General features: G+C 41.1%; 1 protein-coding gene across 1 annotated transcript in view; it reads right to left on the reverse strand.

The window, feature by feature from the left end:
* Positions 1-24,586, reverse strand: part of GLIS1 (GLIS family zinc finger 1) — a 204,763-nt gene that overhangs the window by 22,160 nt on the left and 158,017 nt on the right. Inside the window, exons 5-8 of the mRNA XM_074152086.1 lie at positions 19,107-19,268; positions 15,554-15,664; positions 11,585-11,717; positions 3,371-3,521 (exon numbers count right to left, since the gene is read on the reverse strand). Coding sequence (XP_074008187.1) covers positions 3,371-3,521; positions 11,585-11,717; positions 15,554-15,664; positions 19,107-19,268 — 557 coding nt within the window. The remainder of the gene's footprint in view (positions 1-3,370; positions 3,522-11,584; positions 11,718-15,553; positions 15,665-19,106; positions 19,269-24,586) is intronic.

Below are 24,586 nucleotides of genomic sequence, written 5' to 3' on the forward strand. Positions count from 1 at the left end.
TTTAAGAACATAAGTGCTTTTTGTTATGGGTGACACAAGTGACAGAGGGCCTCACAGTCACATATAGAGGGACCGTGTTCAGATCCTACAAAGTGACCTTGTTAGGTCATTAAGCTAAATTGGTGCAAATCCCTAACTTGGTGCCACCACTCAAACTCACTTAACTTTAGTCACATCAGTTTCATTTAAGCTGGTAATTTATCACACTTTAATATTTTCAACTGGAATTTACGGAGATAGTTTACAAATGAAACCAACTACATTTTTAGATGACTTAGATAATAACAGTTTAAAAATAGCGGAAAGAAAGCCAAGTGCAAAATCCACATAAGATTAAATACTAAAAGCTGTTTTTCTGTCTTCATACTGCTACAAATCAAAACAGACTATTTTTGCAATGGGCAAAATGAAACTGAGTTAGACATTATACATGGCATATGCTACAAGAAATGCTAAAATACCACTTTGCTACCTGAAATAAAATATAAATATATATTTAAACCTGGATCATGACAAGCGCACTTTCTGTATGCCAAAACATTTCTCAGTCACACACTTTTTAGTTTAATTAATATCAATATAAGTGAAATTTTTTGGTCGAGCATACACTTCATACAGAACTTGAAGAAATACTCTCCCTATTGTATAAAGCCAGTATAAATACATTTGGTAATGAAGTCAGATTTTGTTAGAACATTTTCAAGTGAATTAGATAATTTTGTCAAACTATTTAAATGTCTTAGCAAACCATTTGGGAAAATTGACTGCTGCACTTGGTATTGACTTTGGCAAAGGATGGTATAACATAGAGCTTTTTTTAAAAAAAAAGAAAAAGCCTTTAAATCAAATTCTGAATCTTATGTCAAACTTGAGTAGACTATTTGTACTCTGCATCATGTAGTTTTTGGCATCTTGCATATTTGATGACTCAGTAATTAGACTTCTTGATAGTAATCATTTGGTTCATTCCACAGACTTAAACTATGCAACCCGGTCTTGTCATCGTACTGATTCACAGTATAGAAATTCTTTGCATTTACTTAAACATTAATGCTGAGACAGCTGACAAATGAGGCAAAACATTATATGTGTGCCAGAAAGCTGGAGCAGTTCATATGAAGAAAGGTAGTGTTAGGTGTTTCTTTCCTATTGTAAACCATATATATTTTATATGAGTAATGGCATACTGCTATGAAGTGGCAAAAGTGTAACAGTTCTATAATTCAATGGCTCCAAGCATTAGATTATTAAGTGATTTTACCCAGTTAAATGGATGAATGCTTTAAACAAAAGTGTGTTAAATGAAATTCAAGGACTATTAGTTCACACTAAGTTTCTGTACATGCAATTAAAATGTCATGTATGGGCTTTATTTCAGCAGTCATTAATAATGTAAGCATAAACAAAATACTGCAAAAGGATCTTGGACTGCATATGACAGTACTGAATACAGATTATTTTGAGTTTAGAAAATGGTATTTGAGATGCTGAAAAATTCCAAGTAATTATGTCATGAAACTAGATACCCTGTTTTGAAATAACTATTCAAAAATACATTCCACGCTCCATTTCCTGAAGTTTGGTTCATGGTTAGAAATCTGTTATCATCTCGCTCTTACATTTTGTCATAGGATATTAACTATGGTGTTGCTGCAAAGACTTTACATTACTTAAGTATATAAGCACCGAGATAATCAATCGGCACCGGTCTCCTCTGAGAAAGAATACTTGTTCCACTAGAACTGAAAACAGCAGAGACAATTCTGATGTAAACTTTGGCCTGAGCAAAAGATCAGAATGTCTGTAGAAGGAGCTCAGAGAGAAACTGGGTTCACTCAGCACCGCGTTTCTGCTGGGAAGTGCTGTGCTCTGGAATGGAGACATGAGGGGTAGCAAGGAGAACTCATCTGGGAGCTCCAGACCACTCAAACTGGAATACTGTCTATTGCCCTCATTCTGGTCAAGTCTTTGCTTTCATTTCTTATTAACACTAACATTACATGAAGTGCCTTAGAAATAAATCCTTCCTGTAGTATATCCTTAGTTTATTTCGTTTGTGGGAGTTTTTGCCTTAACTCCCCTAGGACGCCCATCCTAGAATGCACTCAAAGAGGAAACAGCTGAGCAGCGCACTGGGCAGCAGTGAGAGGAGAGGATCCTACTCCTCTAGGCTCAAGTAGCTCCATTCAGCAGGGAAAGAATAGCTCGTGGATTAGCTAACCTTGCTACAGCGTTCATTCCCCAATTAAGAAAAAAAAAAAAAAATTGAGTAATTTGTTCCTAATTGAATTTCCTTAATCAGATTGTTCTTCAACTGCTCCAGGTGTAATTTTCATTACTGTGCCCTTTCCATGCCACTTACACTCTGCCTTCTGCCCTTTGCTTAAAGCATACAATTTAAAACTTACTGGGCTTTCCTTTCCCCATATGAAAGAAGAGTCGGATCAGTCACCGGACTAGAACGGAAAAGCTCTACATTCAATTGCTGTATTTACTAAAGAATTGCAACATATTTTTAGAAGAAAAAAACCTCTTAATCTCTCTGTATCCCAAGTTCCCATCAGTAAAGCAAAATCAGAGTCCCCTCCCTTTCCAAAGCGCTGGGAAGAAAAACTAAGTTTGATGTTTAATTTGCATGAGTCTAGACACACAAAAAAAATTCTGAGCAGAATTTTGTGGCTTTCAGAGATTCTTTACGGTTGAGAAGATGTTATGAGATCCTTGAGCAAACATTGCTTTACAAGTATCAGATACTGTAGCAATGCAATGCAATCCATACTGTAGCAATGCAATCTGTACAATCAGTGTGATAATACACTCTTCTCTGATTGGTATCTCACTGGTTAATGCCTGCTGCTGAGAGATGTATTACAGAAAATCTTATCAGAGAGCAAGGAAGTGAGAAAGCCCGCTGCTCTGACACAAAGTAAGTCTTACTAAGGCAAACACTGCCTTATTCCTGAGTGAGTCATAGTTTGGGTTTTTACCCTTTGAGAGGTTTCTCACTTTAGCTGAGCAAAGTTCTCTCACTTATCCAAAGTGAAGTCATCAAGCAAGAATTAAAAAAAAAATAAATATCTAAAGGCAATTGCATTCAATGAAGAAAAAAATCTCAGTGTGTTTTGTTCAAGACAAGGATGTGGCCCTGAGCAACCTGACAGTAATGTCAAAGTTTTCTGTGCTTTGCACAGGGGATGATGACGTGACCTACTGAGGTGCCTTCAAAACTGAATTATTCTGTGATTCTAAACCAAACAAAATTGCTTAGTTTGAGCCAGTGTTTTTCATTCGAACAGCATCCATGCAAAGTAAAATAATTAATCAATCATTATCATGGCAGACAGAGGCCAAGCATGTTTCATACACATACCCTTCCCTGGCACTCTCCAGCGGCGACTGATGGTGATGTGGACTGGAAAGGGTAGAGTCGAGTGGATGGTGTCTTGAAGGGATGTCATGAGGAGGTGGCAATATACCTGGTGAGGGACCGTTATGGTTAGCGCTGGAACCACTGTACATGCCTGTGAACACACGTCATTTTGCAAAAGAAAATGAGCAAGGAAAGAAGCATCGAAGTAAGCCCTTGAGAGTCCCCAACTCCTTCCCTATCCCCCACCCAGCCCTGAGACACAAACACACAGCAGCCCACTTGTGTTGGGGGAGTCATACTGCCAAGGCAGGGCCCCACTCAGAGACCCAATAGGTTAGTGAATACTGCTGTGCTTGGAGCAGCACTCACAGCTGTATCAAGGTATTTTGACATGTGTCTCCCCTCCAACCCTCTCAGGTGGTCCATTTCTGCCTTGCTGTGACTGCAGACCTGTAAGCACTCCTCCCAGCAGCTGGCGGGACTTGGCAGGACTCACCCTGCCTTCACCGTACTTCCGAGTGAGAACCCACAGTGCTTGTTTGCAGAATGATGGAGCTCATAGTCACAGCAGAGTGGTACGTGATACCTTACCAACATCACATTAGACACTGAACTCAGAGCACTGGACATCCTAGATCATTTAAAAATATTACATATCATACAAATGAAACTGAAACTGAAATGGACTGTCAATGTTCCATTTTTTTTTTTCAGGACTCTGGCTACTCTCCTCTGTTCTGCTGTGGTGAGACCCCACCTGGAGAACCACATCCAGCCCTGGAGCCCTCAGGACAGGAAAGACATGGACCTGTTGGAGCTGGTCCAGGGGACAGCCAAAAAAATTATCAGAGGGATGGAACACCTCTGCTATGAGGACAGGCTGAGAGAGTTGGGACAGGGAAATAAGTTAAATTCTTGGAAAAGTCTAGTCCTTCTTTTCTCGATTTCTCAGCCCTTCTCCTCATCTTCTTAAAGTTTGCCTACAACACATCTCCCAGAGTTTTGGCCCACCAGGGCCTGCCTCCAGGGAGTGCGCACCCAGAGGAGGACTAGAGCAGCCACTATATGGTGAAGGCTGTGGGGAGCAAATGAAGTTTGCCAGCTCCCACAGCATCCAGCTACTCAGCACTTAAGACCCCCCACACCCTCTGGGGTCTAGTTTCTTTGCTTTCTCTCCTCCTGTAGCATTCACCTTTCTTCTCCCACTCACTGTGTGCAGAGTGACACATTCAGGAAGACAGAGCTGTGTATCAGCTCTGCTTGGACGTGTCCCATGTCACTGACAGCGTTCTGGATGGCACTGCTCCCAAACCCTCACAGTGACAGGAACAAGCAGAAAGCATCATGTAAATCTGGAGCTGTGGGGAATGTGTGACAGCCCTCTGGGCGGATAAGACACGGCTGAGTGTCAGCATCTGTTTCTGTGTGACTGAAGAGCAGAACCACTGAGGCAAGATTCCAGCCACCTTTGTCAGAGACTTCGGATGAGTCAAAAACCTCTCATGAACAATGAGTCCTCAGCTGTTGACAGATCTAAAGCAACAAAAATGAACCACATCATCTCTGTCTCCTGCTAGACAGAACATTTGTCAACCAGCCAGTGAAACCAACTTGCTTTCTGCACTGAAAGCCAGACAGAAGAGGCTTTAAGAAGTCAGATGTTTCCAGGTGATGCTAGGATTTATTTGTCAAAGCCTCTTCTGATAACAGTAAGTCAGTAGCTAGGATGCTGCACTGTGAAAATGTCATTTTTCTACTGGTGGCTTCAGTCCATTTTATGATACAATGGTTTCCACTTCCCCCAAATCCTTGCTGTTCACACATTCATTATCAGGCTTGGAAGATGAGCCAAATACCAATTTGACCTTGACTGTACTGTGTCATTTCACACTTCAGCTGTATTTCCTACAACACGTAGTTCAGGTATATTGGCAGCACAGCCTGAAGGAAACTGCTGAACCTAAAAAGACACGTTTACGCTCTCTAAGGCTAGTAGACTATTACTGGACCCTGTCAGTAACTCACCCCAAAAGCCCAAAAACCCTTAAAAGGTAATTTTAGCAGTGTGGTCGCCAGTAAACACATTCATATGTTTTATCTTACAGTCCCACCCTGAACAGTTCACGAATGTCTAAGAGGTCTCTCCTGGCACTTTACATACTCTCTCAGCTGCTGGGGATAGTTCAAATCTTTGCTTGAGGTGGATGGGAAAGACAGAGTAGCAGAGTACCTACCATCAGAGTACTTGCCCCTCTAACGAAGCAAGAAAATGTTAAACACCCCACGCATCTGTATGTCCAGGAGACGAGTCTTGCATGATCCCATGCACTCAGACTCACCCCATTAGAAAACCAAATGAAACCAGAATCCCTGTTACCCCGAGTTTCTGCCATGCCCAACTGCTATGCAGAGGAGTTTACCCCGCTGTGGTGGAACCACTGGAGTGGACACCCATTGCCCACTCTTGGGCTTGAGAAGATGCATTGCTGTGGGTCTCCTCTCCTATTTAAAGTAGGGCTTCTTCCAGCCACCCCAAGTTCATCCATCTTTTGACTTACTGATCACACCTGGAAAAGGCCCTTGCTTGGAGCATACGTGTGCTGAGGCTTGTAGGCTTTGTTCATCAGTGAGTGTTCCTTTTCCTACATCTTTATTTACCACAACACCCTCACTCACGCTTGGTTTGACAAGTGGCGTCTCTTGTCCCCATGATCCTCCTTCCACACCGCAGCTTGTGCTGCCTCACCCCAGAAGCCGCTGGCACCGACACCCCCTCTCCGTGGCCTTGCTAGATCGGCAGCTCACCGCAACATCGGCTGAAGCATGTCAGGGTAAACCCAGCCGTCCCCATGTCCCCGGGGACACTGACAAATGTGGCGCTACACGTGTGCTGCCTGCTGCCAAGCAGCGTGTGTCCCAGCTGGGCCCTGCCTGCCTCTCCCGCAGTGGGAACACTAATTTTGGGTGCCATTCTCTGGTATCCAGCTGCCAGTATTCATGAAAACTTGTCAGAATGCAATTATCTCTGAGGCGTTTGTCAAATGTGGTTGAGCTTGGCTAATGGATTTAAAAAAATACTGTGGGGAAGGGGACTAACACACATGTGGACGGAGAGGCGAGCAAAATGATTACAGAAATTACAGAAGCTTTGCTTCCCAAGGAAATGAGACTTGACCCGGGATCCTGACTTGTACAGTGTGTATCCCTCTGACACGGGGCTAGTGGGAGGAATGGGGAGAGCTGCAGGGCTGCTCTGGCATCAGACACAGCGATGTGTGCTCCTGGGCCTGGTGGTGAGGCTCTGAGACTGCACAGCCCACCATTTGGATGAGGGCTGCATCTGCCCCTGAAGCTTCTGGATAGCGAGAAAGCCGAAACGCGAGCCAACGTAGACAAAGAATCGACTCTATTGTTCACTTGCTTCACTTGCATGGGGTGTCTGCCTGTAATTAAAGAGTACTTTGGGGGCCATGTGGTGCACACAATGGAAGATGGGATTTACTACGAGATTCCATGTGAGTCTGTAATGAGACATTAGTCATTTCTGTTGAGTCACTGAGAACCAAATCGGTACTTATTTAAAGTTAAAAGTCATTTAACTTACACAGTGGAAAACCAGGCCACTCCAACAGAACTTTATTCCCTTCAGAGGGACAGACCTTTTTCTGGTCATGGAGACTGTGCAGGGTGCACTGTGCTGGGCACTATGAACGCTATCAGCTATCAGCATTTATGCTGCTACTGGAATTTGTTTTGACTTTAAAAAGGTTTGATGTGCATATTTTTATTCCAGCCTTAAGACACTCAAAGTTTGGAGGTGCTGTCACTCCAACTCCATGACTACCTAATGGTATGTTGATGGGTGTTAAGCTTTTAGAAGGAAATACTGGCAGTGGCAGTTTATCAGGAAAGAGAGAGAGTGAACTGCCTTGTTGAGGGAAGCAGGAGGTATCTGTTGATAGGAGGGTGTATAAAGTCCTTCTCACTGCCAAGCCCTAGCAGAAAAGAAGAGCTGTTTGAGGGGAGAAAAATGGTATCTTTGCTGCGTGGATCCCTTTAGGAGATCAGGTGCCTCTACAATGGAGGAAGTCAAGGGGGAAGAGCAGTTGCTGTTCCAGCCTCAGTATAATTTTCAATACTTCTAAAATGTCTCTTCTTCTACAGTTTTTTTTCTTTTTTTTCAGCAATGTTTCATACTCTGAGTACCTGAAGTCACACAGAAGCCTTTGGAGCTGTTATGAATGACTGCAAGCACAACCCAGTTCAGGACTGTGCACCTTGGGCCTCTTCACGCATTGACCATCTTAGCTCATAAATATATGTCATCAATCAATACTTTAAATGGCTTGGCCTTTAACCTTAACATCTGTTGCCAAAACAGTACTCTGAGCATCTGTGACTAGCAGCTTTTCTTTTCCCCAGCTTTATGCCAACTGAGACCAGAAAAACAATAATAAAACATGCCCAAAGAAAATGCCTGAGTGGAATTACCTGAGCAGAGGTACTTCCTTTGTGGAGAGAGTGATACGAGTTCTTAGGCACAGCTAGAGTTGAATGTGTGCAGCCATGAAGCATCTTAGTTATGAGGAGGGAAAAAGGAGGAAGATCTAAGCAAACAATGGGTTCCTCTGACTGCAAAACATTCTTTTGCTCACTGTCTTGCCCATTCCCAAGCACAAACCTGCTTTGAAGTCAGACACAAGGGATGGGAGCTTTTTAAATATTTCATTTTTTCTGTGATTGGCTTTCATCCCTGACATATTTAAAATGTGCTTTAACTTGGAGAAAGACAAAACCGAAACTCTCCAGGAATCCAAGTGATCCCTAAAGCCCAGAGCTCTGCACATTAATAATGTGGTTTCTTTGAAACAAAAAAAAAAAAAAAAAGGGGGGGGGGGGGGAATCCCAAACTCAAAACAAAAACCCCAAACCATGAACATTTTCATATTTTCAAGTGGAATCAAGAGGATGTCATATACTATATTTATCCATATATATTCTATATAGAGTGTTATAGCTGATTTCTCCAGAAATATTACCTCTGCTTATTTGAAAGAGCAAATGTGCAATCACTGCAGACTATAGGTGGCAGCAGGAATGTCCTTATGCTTTAATTCTGTAAGGATCAGCACTTTAGCTTATACGCCCTACATAATGACAGAGGAACAGCTTTGCTATGAAATTGTGCTACACAAAGTATGAAGTAACTTCTGTTTCACTGTAAAATGGTCTTTCAAATCTTGATTTATTTTCCCTGGCACTTCATACTGTGCATGTGATGGGGTCTCATATGGTGTGACCCAATGGAAGTATCAGGGAAGATTTACTAGGTTTTTTACAACATCCTGGTGATGGATTGATATAATCAGCAAAGAAGTCATACCAGAGAAAGCCAGTATTATTGATAGATAAAATCCTTAATTTCACAAGAGGTTCTCAGAAATGACACTGAGAGTTTAGGGATGGTCTGTTTATCTGGAAGTGAATAAGTTTTTTCCTGTTTTATTGTTGTCACTTGAAATCTGAGGCTGTTTCTAAGGTTCTTAAGTGCAGCCTGTTCTGAGGGAAATGTCACTGGTCCTTCCAGTCCCGCCTGGAAGCGAGAGGCCAAGCCACGCTTCAGCTATGCTGGACTGGCGTGGCTGCAGAGCAGGGGCCACGTGCTGCCCTCACAGATCTAAAGAGTGCAGACAACACAAGCAGAGAATGGAAATTATACCCCCCAGTCCCTCCAGCTTTCTGCCACTTTTCAAGGAGCAACGTATAAACTGCGAGTGCAGATTCCCAGGGGAACAGTGTCAGAATCATCGCTATTTCCCTTTCTACTCCATTCTGTTCATGTTACATACCAACATTTAGTGCAAATTGAACTAGAAAGGAGAACAGGAGATGTCAAGCAGGATGCATTTTTTGGATTTTACGTTTAAGATTTGGGAAAAAAAAGCAGGAGATTCTTGCCTATGTAATTTTTAGTAATTTATTACTTTGCTCTTACATGGCAAAATATACTATTGAAGCGCATCATCTCTTCCACCAGGCATTTTTGTTTCTAATCCCAGTTTACCATTGGATTTCTCTAAGCCTCAACAGCAACAAGCTCGGGTTTGTCTGGAAAGCTCATACTCAGTTACTAAATCACTTTAAAACATATTTAGTAATACCAAGTCAAGCCTTTCCTCCACAGTGGAATTGAAAGAGGATAAAGTACATCTTAAATCAATAATGTAGTCTTCAAAAATGGCATCCCTGCCTTTTTTTGTCTCACCTTGGCTCTGCTCTGCCATACCAAGGCAGAATCTGAGGACAGGCTGAGAGAGTTCAGGTTGTTCAGCCTAGAGAAAAGGTGGCTCCAGGGAGACTTTATTGGGGTCTTCCAGTACTTAAAGGGGACTTATCAGAAAGACAGGGACAGACTTTTTAATAGGGCCTGTTGCAGTAGGACACAGGGTAATGGCTTTATGCTAAAAGAGGGAAGATTTAGACTATATAAAAGGAAGAATTTTTTTACGATGAGGGTGGTGAAACACTGGCACAGGTTGTCCAGAGAGGTGGTAGATGCCCCATCCCTGGAAACATTGAAGGTCAAGTTGGACAGGGCTCCGAGCAACCTGATCTAGTTGAAGATGTCCCTGCTCATTGGAGGGGGTTGGACTAGATGGCTTTTAAAGGTCCCTTCCAACCCAAACTATTCTACGATTCAAACTGTTCCCCGCTCTTAGGCATAGCATGCTGTATACCAGACTCCACATTCCTGCCCCAAAATTAGGAATAGTCTGTCCAAATCTGGGTTTAGTATGCATTACTATTTAAACAATTATAGAATGAAAAAGTGATTAATACCTGTTACATCTTTTTTTTCTGGAGATTTTCTCCAGATTATACAAAGTGCTAGATATAAAATGTTGCCATATATCCATCCTGTTTCTAATACACAGCTGCCATTAAAAATGAGTAAGACACTGAGATGAGTCTGGAATATGACAGAGAATGACACAAGAAAATGTGACAATGATGGCTTATAAATCAAGAGGATGGCATAATCTGGAATGTTGTGCATAGTATTGGTTATCCCATCCCAAAATGGATATTACAGAGTTAGAGAAGTTTCAAAGGCTGTAACATGAATGGTTCTCCAAAAGTAGGTTCTACCAGAGCAAACCAAGTAGGAGTCTATGTGCATATTCTTCTTACTGAACATTACCTGAAAGCTGCACTTGCAGAATTAGTCAATGAAAGTATTTTTTTCAAACAAGTGTGGGCTTTGTAACTCACGTGGTATTGCTGAAGCCAAAAATAAATTATATACGAAAATCAGAAAAAGGGCTAAATAGTTACATGGACAGAAAGAGATTTGAGAGTGAAAGTTCCCCACTATAATCTCTAGAATCAGGGGAGGGATATGGCTGCCTTCACAGGGTGAGGCAGATCACAATGACACTGATGGCCTTTGAGAGCTCCTCTTCTTCTTTCTGCTGGCTGAACAAAGAACCCAGAATTGCTACATCCCTGATTCAGGATCCTCTGCTGAGGTTCCAAAGTTGTGAATCTAGATCTTATTTTCAGCAGAGCAGAATGGAGACATCTTTTCTCTTCCTATAAAATGTATAGAACAGTCTAAAGTCCCTGAAAGGAGCCAGCTCTTGTTCAAACCACAAGACGGACAGACAAGACAGACAAGAAGGAACGGAAGAAAGATTAAATACTAGAAAAGATAATTAAAACAGCATGTTTGACATTTCAAATTCAAGCTTTTCCTCCATTCATACGTTACCATATTATTTGTTATAAACACACAGCGCATGATAATACACAGCCTCAACAACTTCCCTACAGCTCCTGAAGAGCTGGAAAACCTTATTGCTGCGTGCTTTTGTCTTCGCTAGAGCACTCATTTGGCTTTAGCGAAGCTCATGCACCTGCATTCTGCTGAAGCCAAGGCAAACTTTTTAAAAGAGAACAAATGGATAGAGGCTGACTTTCAGCAGGGCTGCTGCCCCTTCACGTCAAATTAACAGGAGCTATTTGGCTGACTAACTCTGAAAAAAAAAAAAAGTCAGGCTTTAGCAAACAACTCACAAAATTATTTCATTTCTTTTGTTGGTTTGGGGTTTTTTTTCATCTTCCATAGTGGCAAATCAGACCCATAAGCTTTTCTGTTTTAAATTCTGTATTATATGACACATTTAGCACCATACTTATTAGAAGTATTCTTACCTGTAATTAAATCATGATGACCTACAGATCTACCACATTTCCCATCCAAAATGTGTTGTGAAGATGTGTGGAGTTGTTGTATAGCTAAGCATTCACTTAGTACATCTTGTTCGATATCAGTACATGAATTTAGCTACAAGAGGAGGATAAAACAAACATTTTATTTCAAAGTAAACCAAATGACTTCTAATTAAATTCGTATGTCTCTTTGCTTAAAGATTATGTATAGAAGGAAGGAATAAAATGTCATTCTTAGGAACTTGGTGCAATTAAGGATATCTCTATTACTTGGGTTTTTTTTTAATTAGAGATAATTTTGGTTTTCCTAAGTGCACGAGTTAAATGTGCTAATCTTAAATCAACAAATTTGCTTCAGAAAATAATGTACTCTGTGTTTCTTCAAACCTTCCTGAGTAATTTAGCTGCACATTTTCAGGCTTTCTGTAGTTTCTTGGGTTGTGTGGCAAAAGGATTGCATCACCTTGTAGCTGTGACACTTGGAAAGACATTTGATAGGGAAAGAAAAGCATTTGTGCTTATCAGATTAGAACTGGTGGAATAATATGCTGTCAGTAATGTGTAAGAGGTATCACCGATATGTCAGCTGTTCTCCATGTAAATTAAAGCTCTGGCAAAAGTGTCTGAAGCAAACTCTTGAAAACCACAATGTCGATCATATTAAAAACAGCAGGAGAGGAGAATTAAGAAAGAAAAGCATTTCTAATTCTCTTTCAAACATGCTGATGTTGCCAAGCTTTTGTCATAGTATGGTGCTCACGTTACACAAACAGCCATCGTATTCTATAGCCATTAATAAATAGTTATTGTCTTTACATTTACAGTTTTGCATACCGATCTCCCCTGGGCTTGGTTATTCTAAATAAAAGGTCCGGGCAAACCTATTTAGAATTCTGCTGTATGGCCATTTGCTGCTTCAAGATAAACATCTAACATTTGGATCACAAAGTGCACCTGTAGCCAATTAAACTTAAACTACTACTAAATTAACAGCTAACTTTCTCCTATTTTGTTCTTGTAAAGCCTTTCAGAACAACCAAATATTACCTCTGCAGTCATCTTCTAGGCTATGAACTAAATATTCAGGATTCCTTTGATGTAAGTCTAAGGTCAGACATTTTATTTTATATCAGAGATGGCACATTTTGGTAGCATATCTCAACCAAGACATGTGGGCAGAGCAGCCCATTAACTTCTCTTTCTTGGCTAAGTCATTTCCACTTAGAACTCCTGGGAAGCTGATACCAACAGACAACTGCTTTTGCCGAGTTATAACCAAAAATGAGCAAATGAGTATAAGCAGTCTTTTCCCCTGTGGACTGTCACCGTTTCAATAACACTGAGATTTACTTAGCTGTGAAAGGGTGGTTTTTTTCCTGTAATATGTTTAAGTGAAATATTTGAGGGATTTTATTATTTCTTTATGAGTCAGGTTGGCTTTGGTCCCTTTTAAAAGAGAGCCTGAGCAAAACACACTTTAAATCTGCTGCTTTTTCAGATGCCTTTTAAGCTCCAGGAAAAAAGACACAGGATCAAGTATTCATAAAGTTATCATGGATAAATGAGACGGGAAATCTGAAGATGATTTCAAACCACTGGAGGAGTGCAGACTTAGACTGGTTTCCCAAATAAGGTGTGGGAGGCAAGGAACTAACATTATTTTAAGATAGACTTGATAAGTCTATAGGAGGGTATGTATACGCATGCAGGAAAATTCCTCAAGCTAGGAGATTAAGAGATATGAAACCTTGGATATTTGATGTCTTGGTACATCCAAGCAGCTAGAGTTTGCAACTTGTGTGTACTGCATTTGTCCTCTATTAATTCTATACTTAAGGGTTCCTGCTGCTTATGCAGGAAGTACTTTGTGCCAGTTAATGCAAAGTTTGGATTTAGGGTTTTTTCTCACCTTCCTCCCGAGAACTGGAAATGGGCCTCTGCAGGTGACCGGGTGTAACAGTGGGGACTGTTCCTTTGTCCAGATGTAAAGGATGTTAACATGTTAATGCGTTCAGCCCAGTACACAGAGCTGAACAAATGATACCCATCTTTGGTATTAGGAAATTATTTCCTTCTTCCCTCTCCCACGAAGTACGTCAGCAACCACAGGAAAGGAAAGATGGCGGGAGGGAGAGGGGAAGGGTGTGTTCTCTCCTTTGGAATAGGGAGCATAGTTGCTTTCCACAATCAGCTGAGAATTTCATATAACAAAATCTTCCTGTCGCAAAACTTTTGCTATTGCAAAAGACTTCTGTGCCACAGTCAACCTCTTTCCGTGGCCGGTTACTGCTATGGCTTTCTGGCTCTTACTCTCATTAAAACCTACAGGTTGCTCTGGGGGAGCGTTGGGAATTTTGCGACCTGTGGTGTGGGAGGCAGGTGCACAGCACGCCCTGTGGAACCTTCTAGAGAGCTTGTAGTGAAACCACATGGCCTGATACTACAAAATTGGGCTTGAAAACTAGGCGGTCCTTTCCAGTCTTGCCAGGCTAAATAAGAGTTCTGACTGGACCTGACGTATGCAGAGACAGCAACTCGATTCTGTGGGCATCTGGATGGATACGAACAACGTTACTCCCAGGCACAAAGCTCCACGTGTAATGAGTGTTTCTAGACTGACTATTTGAAATAGTGTACACAACTCTGGGCACTGATATTCTAGAAACTGTTACTCGGACAGCATGCACCCGGCACGGAGAAGGGTTACAGGAAGAACTGGGGGACAGACAACTGTCCTAGGAAAGGGGACCACAAGTTCAGTTTGGTGAATCTAGCCAAGCGAAAACTTTAAGGGATACAATTCATGCTGAGAAGTAGCCGGAGGGAAGGGGTGTAAGACAAGGGGCATGGCTGACACAAGGACAAATCAGCACGAACTCATCACAGTTGTATTCAAGCAGGAAAATTAGGCTTTTTTGACATTGATCTCAGTCCTCCATGGCTCATCCCAAATTCTGCAACTAAGATTGCCTGGGTTCTGCTATTGTCTCTTCTCTCTACATGTTCCTCTCTTTGCTCTCCAGTACTTCTAATTCTTACCTTTGACATTTTTAAAAACTAGCTGCTCCCTAAGCTCTATCTAACAGGCTGTCATTTCTGCTCTGTCCTCCGTCCTTTAAACATGCCTTGCTGTCTCATCCGTGATGCTCTGGACAGTGACAAGGCAGCTGGGGGAAGATGTCATTGCTGCTTATTGAACTAATTGTAATTGCTTGCTAAGGCTTGCACTCCCTTCCACTCCTGGGCCTGAAGTTTGCTCATGGTCTCTTGTGTCACAGACCAGCTCCGTGGGGTCCCAGTCAGCTTTTTACGCACTGTGTGTCCAAATGTGTAATAAACCAGTCTCTGATCCTGGGCTGGTGCCCGTAAGCATCCCCATTTAATAATGAGCTCAGCATTTAGCCCAAAGAAACCAAAATACTTATTTGAATCTAATAGTAGTGAAAACATAACTAGCAGTCTGGGTTTGGAATGATTTATAAATGCATTTAAAATACAGATGTGGTGGGAAAAGTGGGGGGTTTTCATTCTCCTCTATTACAAGTGCTCCTTTCCTGACATTTCCATAGTACCCTGGCTTAGTTTCATTTGCGTTTTAGATGATCTGCCAACGTGTATCTACTAGCTGATTGCAGAGACTCAAGGCATGGACATTTTGTGTGAATGACAGCAAAATTTGGGCTTGTGTATGAAAGATGAACAGGAAAGAATGCTTGGAGAGAAAGTGTGGGGCAAACTGAAATGACAGGGGGATAGCCTTGCAAGTGTAAAACTATAAAGTGGGCTGGTTAACAACAGTGATTAAAAACCAACTGGAAAATTAGCTCAAGTTTTCTTCTAGCGGTATTGCAGAAGAACTCTGATTTGAACATGTATAAACTAAAGGTAAATTAAAAATAACTGTATCGAGGAGGTCTAGAGATGTGTCACTTTTTGCCTGGTGGGTCTTACCTTCTTACGCACCTGTTGTTCTTTGGCTGAATGAGCTTTCACGTGTTTGCGCAGAGAGCTGGGGTCGGTGTAGCGTTTGGAGCAGCCAGGAATCTGACAGGCGTAGGGTTTCTGTAAATGTGAGAAAAGGGAAAAGATTTCCTATTCTTTTGCATCTCTCCAATCAGCACGCAGAGCGCTGAAGGATGGCCGTCTCTGTGACACACGGTGTTAGGTCTGAGCTGTTTGCGCTGTTTGCTGTTTCCAGATTTGCTCTGTCTCCTCTGTGTACACCAGCCAGATGTGATGCAAACAGAAGAACCACATTGATTGCTCCACGAAAGCAATGAGAGCACCTGACACATCTATACTCTGGCATGTTGGGTATTGATTACTGGGCTGAATTAAATGCTAATGAGATGTAACTGAATGGGTTTTGAGAGCATTACTTTTTTTCTAGCCTTTACAGTAGACAAAATGATCATGAGATCACCCGGTATAATTATAAATATAGAAGCTCTGGGTTTGAATTCTGATTTACATAGTTTTTAAAACTGTTCTGTATGCAGCAGAGCAAAACTCGTGGCATAGCACACATTTGGTTTCATTCATACCTTATACCTGTTTTGAATAACAACTGCAATATCTTTCTTTTTGTAAGGCCTAACCAAACAATCTGCATCAAACAGTAACATCTGAGCAAATCAATGCACAAAGAAAAAACCACTATTGTCAATTTTGTTGGGAAGATCTTTCCAGCTGCTTTTGGCATGTGGCAGAGTTTGCCACTTCTATGTGGCACAGCATGAGCACTCTTTCCTGGGATAACAACCTGGGTCTGAGCAAGCAGTTCCAGTACACTCTTCTCATAGGAAAATTAAAAACAAATAATAAATAAGGATGTTGCAATTTAACTGCTGATTTCGGAGTCCCAATGACTGAAAGCCTCAGCAAGTTCTTCTCTTAGTTATGCCTACTCCCAACAAAGGAAACACTATCTCTCTGTTACAGTACGACCTCCAAATTAATGTGCACGTACCCAGTTGAACAAAGGGACTCTGGCACTTGTTATTAACTAACCACTCACTTAAGTGATAGCAAGATAGTGCCACGTGTCAAAGCTCACAAAGTTTTAAAGTTGAATGGAACATTCCTTTTTTCTCTGTTTTCTTGCCTCATCTGTCAACATTACCTTTGCCTTCTCACTTGGACTAGTAGGTCTGTTTGGTGTCTTCCCAAAGGTAGAAAGCTAGTTTTTCATGACCTCAGTGTCACATTCTTTAATCCCCTTGGTTTCAGAATAGAGTATGCACAAAAGCGAGAAAAACCCACCGGTTTTGGGAGAAGTGACTGTGAGGTCCTTTAAACAAGTTGCCGTGCTCCTGGAGGAGTGATGACATGCCCTTTTTACCACAAGGACAGATATGTTCCCTTTGTTCTGCCTCTACCTAGGAGAAGGATCTACTTCCAGATGATTTAGTAGAGACTCGATCAAACTAGCATACACCAGTAAGTCTCTGAAATGATTTACAGATTCTCCTTTTGGAGATGATAAATGATGGAGTGACCTACATTGAGAAGCTTTGAAACCAATTCCAAATGCACTCAATAAGGAATAAGCAGTCTATATAAACTCCTTTTCTTTGTCAGTACCTCCAGAGGATAAGTATTGCTGCTCTGTCCAGCCAGCAGGAAATTTCTGAAGGAATAATGGAATCATTCACCAATTCATGACCTTACAGGCTAACACAGCACCTACCCAGAAAGCTACAGGGCAAAGCAGATTTATTGAAAGTGTCTGGAACACAGAGAACTGACACCTGAGGAAAAACTATGGAAAACTTTAACAAATCCTGTAGCAGAAAAACTAGCAGAGTGTTTTTCAAATCGTTGATGTCATTCAAATTAGTGATAGAATCATTCAACTTAGTGATTGGGAAACTAGATAAAAATCTGACTACCCTTAAAAAGGTTCATGGCTACTTGCTCTGACATTCCAGGCAGTTATTTTGCCCACCGAGCTAACGCGACGTGCCGTCTTTACAGCAGCACCATCCCGCAGCTCTGCTACTTTTCACATTCACATAAGCCCACGATACACTAAGCTAAACCATCAGCCTTCAATTAACCCAGGTAAGTGGAAGTTAGTTACTGTGTTGTAGGACTACAGAAACAGTCTTAAAGAACCTGCAACAGAATAGCACGGAGGATGTTTTTAGACATTTAAGAAAGTTAGTAGAAAATGATTACTGTACCTTTTTCCTGATTTATGAGCATTTCAGATAGTAAAGACAGAGATAAAGAGAGAAGAAAAGAAAATATAAAATTAAGAGATTTGTCTTCAATAATGCACAGATCAACAGATACAAGAATTTTTGCTTATTTTGGTAACCATTTGAATTCTTTTTCAAAATTAATAAATGGCATTCCTTTTGCGACTTCGGCTAATAAAAAATATATCTATTAGATTCAAGCAGTTACATTTCAAAACTGTGCACCCAATTTAGTATATCCACTTTCAAAAGAGACGCATTTTAGAAGTAATTACAAATTCAAATATCTCAGGTTGACTTTCAAATAAATAAAACATTGTTATTGTAAGTGTGCTTTGGTTTGGAAAATGTGACTGACTCGCTTCTCTTACTTGTTTGTTTTTGCAAGGCATAATATACATTAGACATTCCTTAATGCTGCACTGTCTGAAATGTGTAACTGCTTAAAAAGTAAATATCAATTAAACTCAAAAGTTCTGCCCCATAAACACTCGGCCAAACGTTAAACCATATATTCACTTCTTTGCAAAAGACAAAGGAACAACTCTGCCTGTTATTCTTTACAAGCTTTATGCTGTGGACTTAACTGGTCTACAAAGTTGTCTACTTACTTTCCTTCCCCATAGTATGGTGATTTAATTTTATCGGAGCCTAAGACACTAGACAGGCTCCCATCTTCTCTGCAAGACAAGTGAGAAGACTTGTAGAGTTGAGCCAGAATCTAGCAACTGTCCATAAGAAAAGAATTTGTTTCTTACACTTAATTCTGATGGTGGGTACTTTAAAATATTCATATAGTTATAAGACAGATGTATTTTTACCTTTGCAAAATTATGTCCAAAATTGAGATGCATTTAACCTCCACTGAGATGTCTGAACTGCTTTTGTATTCATTCAGAACAGACTTTATTGAAGCCACACAGGATGGGAAGCAAGACAATGACACACATTTAGTACAGCAGCAATGACTCAGCTTTCACTCATTCTGTACCTTATTCTGCTGCCTCCTCTTACTGGAACAAGAACAATGGGAGGGTTTGCTGAGTAACTTATTCCTGAGTAACCTATTCTTGAGTAATTTATTCCTCAGCATGAGTAAGACAGCTGAATTTGCCTTTCTGTGATCAAGACTTTTTCATTTCTCAAAGCACATACAATTCAAAACAAAAGTGCAGTTGCCTATAGCTGGGCTTTCTGAGATGCTCCTTGTGAAAAGGAACAGTCACCCTCCAGTTGCAGAACAGACCGTGTACAAGGACCACTGGAAAACAGTGCAACTCCCAGTACGAAATCATGCTTACGGTATCCAGGTGTGTTCGCTGATGCTTTGCCCGGTCGCTGGAGTTGCTGAAAGCTTTCTGGCAGCCAGGATGCTGACACAGGTATGGCTTCTCCCCAGTATGACTCCGGAGGTGAATCTTAAGGTTCTCAAGCCTAGAAAATGCCTTGTTGCACCCTTCAAACTGAAAAATGTCATAAAAAATTGTTATAAAGTACTGTTAAATAAACCATGTGTAGCCACAATGAGAACAGTGTAAGATCCAAGTTGGACATGCAATAAATCAACCAACATTCAAACATCTGTTGAAATTTATGGACAAAACATAACATTTTGTGCTGTTCATTTATTCTGTCACTGAAGACATGGTGTATAGCTCAATAATAACAGAAGAGTTATAAATATCTCACACGTTCTGTCTGAAGTACTGAACACTTAAAGACATGGTATCAGAACAGAAAATTTAAAGAAAGAACAAGTGTTCTGATGAGCTCTCTTAGATGTTAATTGGCACAGGAACCACCGTGAGCAATAACAATTAGCTGCTACAGACAGAGAGCAAGAGAAGCTATTTGTGGCGGGTTAGAACCTGGTTTCAGATGTCTGAAACACTATACCCTGGAGCAGATGAGCACAGACTATTACAAGAAGACCTGATCCACGTGAAGATCAATCCAAAGGAACTCTGCTGTTATTCTGCACCCTTTTCTTTACTCGCCGCATCACGCAGATCTGTTCTCAGCATTTATACAACCAGTAACCTGAGCAATTCTGACTTCTTAAGCACCCGTTTCATTAGAGAACTCAATAATAAAATGCTGCATAGCATTCATAACAGAAGTCACTGTTTCAAATTAAATCTGAACTAATAAATAATTAAAATTTCCAGCTACTAGGCCAAGGGAGGGGTGTTTTGCACTGCTCACTGATAAGTTGCAGCGTTACGGATAACCGGTGACTGCAGGGGAGGCACTGTCTCTGAGACGGGCCCTGGGAACTAACTCAGGCGAGCACAAATACATGCACATGCACATTCCTGCACCAGCAAACCCATAAAACGCATTCAGATACTTGTGCATGTGCACAAATACTTCTATGCACTCACACGTGTGGTGGTGTGCATATACTTTGCCCACTCTGCGTTGCAGCTTCATGGCACTGCAGACCTTCTGGTGTCTCTATACAGATAAAACCCTGGCTCCTCTGTGATTCGAGATCTCAGAGAATGTATTTGAGAAAGACAACCCAATTCACCTTCATATCAACAATAACAACAATTTTGAAAGAAGGCAGATGTGTCTGTTTCTGGAAAAACTGCTATTTCTTGAAGTCAGATTTTTTTGTACAATCCTTGCTCATAAAGAGCGAAATCCTCACCCTCACAAAATTAGTGAGTGCTTTGTCACTTCCTTCTGCTGAGTCGGATTTTGTTCAGCAGCTTTCCATTCACTACCTGTGCTGTGGTTCCTCAGACGGCGTCACAGAAATTACAGTCTTGCCAATCCCCGTCACGTTCTATTTGTGACACACACACCTCTTACATACATCGGTGTGTGCAAACTTCTGACTTGGCTGCTGCATCCAGCATTGCAGGCAGAGGGATGGCAGGGGAGAGCACATGCAGATGGAGCCTAGAAGATGCTGTAAACTGGAGGTAACTGTTCTCCTGGTGCCTGACAAAGGCAATTTTAACTACTGATGGACAGAGGCTCATCGCATCCTGCTCAGACCAGTGGGTTTTAAGCATCTCAACACAAAGCGATCTGGATTCTCCAGCTAGCACTTCATTTTGCAGGCTGGGTTCTCTCTTTGTAGGCAGATTGGCCGTGCACACTACAAATTAAGCACAGCAACGCACTCCAGCACACGGGCACCCACACAGAGGGTTTCCTGGCAGACTGCAAATTTCTGCCTTTCCCACCACTCATACATAAAAGGATCACTGTGGCTTTTACTGCCCTGGGCAGATATCTATTCTGTCTGAATGGCATATATGGGTCTATGTGTGCAGATAACTATCTGCTATGTATATATTTCCATCTTTCCCCATCACAACTATCATGACAGATCCACAGAGTCACCTGGAGACATGCAGTCTATGTCTTCAGAGGTTTGTTTGGCCATGACTCTCCTCTGAACGCTTCAGCTGGTGCAGGGAGGTAAGGGAGTTTTGGAAGTGACCAAGCCACCAAGGCTTAAAAAGAAACAAACTTTCTTCTTAATCATCACTAAAAATCTGGCAAGGATGCAGAATGAAGCAATCTAAAATGTGCAAATATGCATGAAAAATAAAAATAAAATGAAAAATAAAGCATGAAAAATAAAGCAGAGTTTGGAAAATCCATAGCTGTCATAAGACATTCCATAAGGCCAGTCTCTGGCAAATGGAGTGAATGTTCTGAGGTCCTCAAGATCACTTGTTTCCTCTTTGTTCCCCAGCTTCCTCTCCCCCTTGCTTTCTTCAGTCTCCTACGATTAGTGTTTTCTCCACAGTGTTGCATTACCCCTTTTGAACTAATATCCCGTTCATTTTCAGTTCAATAGTTCAGCTCTTCTCAGTTTTACCCACCAATATTTAACCACAAGGTAGGGTGAGAATCAGATGCAGAGTCTACAAAATTATTTTGCACCTCAGCTCTGCGACCTCATTCACCTGGACCTCAGGTAAGCAGCAAGACCAAGCTTTTCCCTTCAGTTGCTCATGCTGTCCCCCCGTGTGTACCGTTCCTTCCCCCCTACCTGAGCGGACTCTCCCGTGACTCTGTCAGGAGTCCTTTCTACATGCTCCACTCCCCTCTCTAAAGGAGCTTCTGGTTCTTGCATACAGGCATCAAAAAACCTAGTCCAGAAGGACATTATACAGCAATGTTCCTTGTTATTGGGTCTTTGGGACACTTTATACCCCATCGGCACCACAATCACTACAGTGACACTGCACAAGATCCTTCTTGTCTCCATGGTGTCTCAGGCCTGGAAGACCTGCTAGGTCACAGAAGTAATTTCTCAGCTATTCAGTCACAAATGCAGGATCCTGACCCACAGATTGTTTTTCTAATGGATTACCAGTCTTCAGCTCCGTATCTACAGCCGAATGCAAAGTAGGAAAGTATGCAGAATAATCCAAACTAATTAAAGGTCCAGCTCCATTCTCATTGATGTCAGTAGCAAAAATTCCAATGGCAAATGTCCTAAAACATCTAAACACAAGCTTAATTTAAAACACATGAAAGCACATATGTTTAAGACGTTGCTGGATCGAGACTTCAGGAAGAGAAGGAACAGGCCCTACCATAAATGCTGAGAGCTACAATGAAGCAGCAACACTCGAACAAATACGGGTTTATTATCCTTTTACTGTGGTCAACAGCCTTTTTTTTTTGGTACTAATGTATAACCCAAAGGTCTAATGCCTTCAGCAGTAAAGTTCCTCCATTACCACGTATGCCTGGACTTTAAGGGCTTTTCTTATTTATATCATGATTTCCTAATTTGCATTATTTATATTATCCAGCTCTATTAAGCTGAATAACAGATAGTGGGACAGTCACAATGCTGTGATAAATTCAGTCTAAATGTGCAAGGTGGGAGAATACACCAGCAAAGAGCATGAGATGACTCCAGCGCTCATATTTTCAAGAAGGCAGGGTTGCTAAAGGTAGGGTTGGCCAAACAGGAAGAAAATCAATGGAAAAGGAGTGGGAGCAAGAACTTTGGCATGTGATGAGAAGAGGGGAAGGTGATGTACAAAGGTGAAGGTGAAAGGCCTGAGAGGGAGGGAGGAAAGGAGTTGGTACGAAGAGCTGAGAAACATGGGGCTGAGAGAATCCATTTAGAGCTACAGAAAGGTCTCCACTTTGAATGATTCCAGGAAAACCTATTTCAATTCTGTCATTTCTTGCGGGATCTGCTGACTGTGTGCCTGGCAGTTTTTCCCTACAAGTCCACATGTGGAAACAGCACTGCTTCCCTAAAGTGGAAGTGTCTCACCTGTACAGTTGTGCAAGGACAAGACAACTTCAACTGGGCTGCTGAGGAAACTTGTGTTAGGATGACTTTGTAAGGTAATTCTTGGGCTTCAGTGCTCTCACCAACACTTTTAACCCTTCTCCCTACCCTTGCTACTTGGAGTGTATTTATATTTATATATACACTAAATAAAACTACTCCTGGAGAAACGGGGTGCTCGTTCTCCTTTTCAAATAACCTCTAGGAAGATCCAGCCATCCCACAAGTGTCTCAGCTTCAACTACAAAGAACAAATGTTCAATTTCCAAAGGGTTTTAGGATGGTGAGAGCTATTTGATCAACTGAGAAGGCTACTTACAATATCTCCCAGACATCTGGCCCCAATCTGTCACTGCTTAATCCTACAATCTTAAACATTTTGTTGACGTTTGATGCTTGGGATAACTGTAACAAACGCTGCATGATCCTCAAAGTCTGTAAATGTCAACAGAGCTCTTAAACAAGTTCATCAATAAAAATAATAATTATATTGCAATTACTACTTTTGTCTTTTTTGTGAGGTTGCTAATGTGGGCTTCAGACACTTCTATGCTACACACATCTGAGCACAGACACAAAACAATGCCACATGATTACAGTAAATAGAATGATGCAATTACTGGATTTTATAACTACTGCTGCTTTAGAATAGGGCTTTTACCAGGAAAAAATATGTTGTAGAAATTTACGGGACTAAATTATTTCACTACCATATGGAAATACATACGTTATCTTTATTTTATTTCTAAAATCTCACTGGAGTGTAACTGGTGCAATATCATGCATTTTAAAGGCATATTTATGAAAACACTAAATTATCTCACAGTGATCTGAACACATCACAATTTTCCTATCTAAACAATTTAATCTAATAACTGTAATTGCTTAATGTTTTTTCTTTGCTTCCACATTATACTTTGAATGCACCTGAGAGTGTTGCTATGCAGAAATAACGGCATATTCCCAAGAGGATTTATATTATCAAATGTTTACCGTTTTCATAAGCATATTTAATCACAATCATGTCTAGAATATCTGTCAGTGGTACAGATCAGAAGAAAAAAACTATAAACTAAACAGCTCAGACCATAAGGTGAAGCAATAACTGACATTTTCTTAGGAAATGAGTTATGACTGAAAAAGAGAAGCCTTCATAGTTGCAGTGCTAAATAGGTCCAGTGTGCCATTAGAGAAAGCTCATTAATATACACCTCTGCTCTCTGCTGCAAGATCAGTGAAACAAGCTGCCTTTTATTTATAGACCTAAAAAGGAAAGAGCAGGTCATATTGGCTGCTGACATCTCAGACAGCTTACAGATGGAAACCCCAAAACATTTCATTCCAAAGCATTTATTACTATCAATAGGAAATCTTATGTCTGGTCAAAACATCTACCAGCCTTATGAACATTGTGAAATGTTCTTTCTTCCCAACTGATTACAAAATTGGGAAAAATTTACTGGAAAACATGTTATGAGAAAAAGGATCCTGTGAGGA

The sequence above is a fragment of the Numenius arquata genome, chromosome 8, assembly GCF_964106895.1.
Source record: "Numenius arquata chromosome 8, bNumArq3.hap1.1, whole genome shotgun sequence".
Classification (NCBI taxonomy): Eukaryota; Metazoa; Chordata; class Aves; order Charadriiformes; family Scolopacidae; genus Numenius; species Numenius arquata.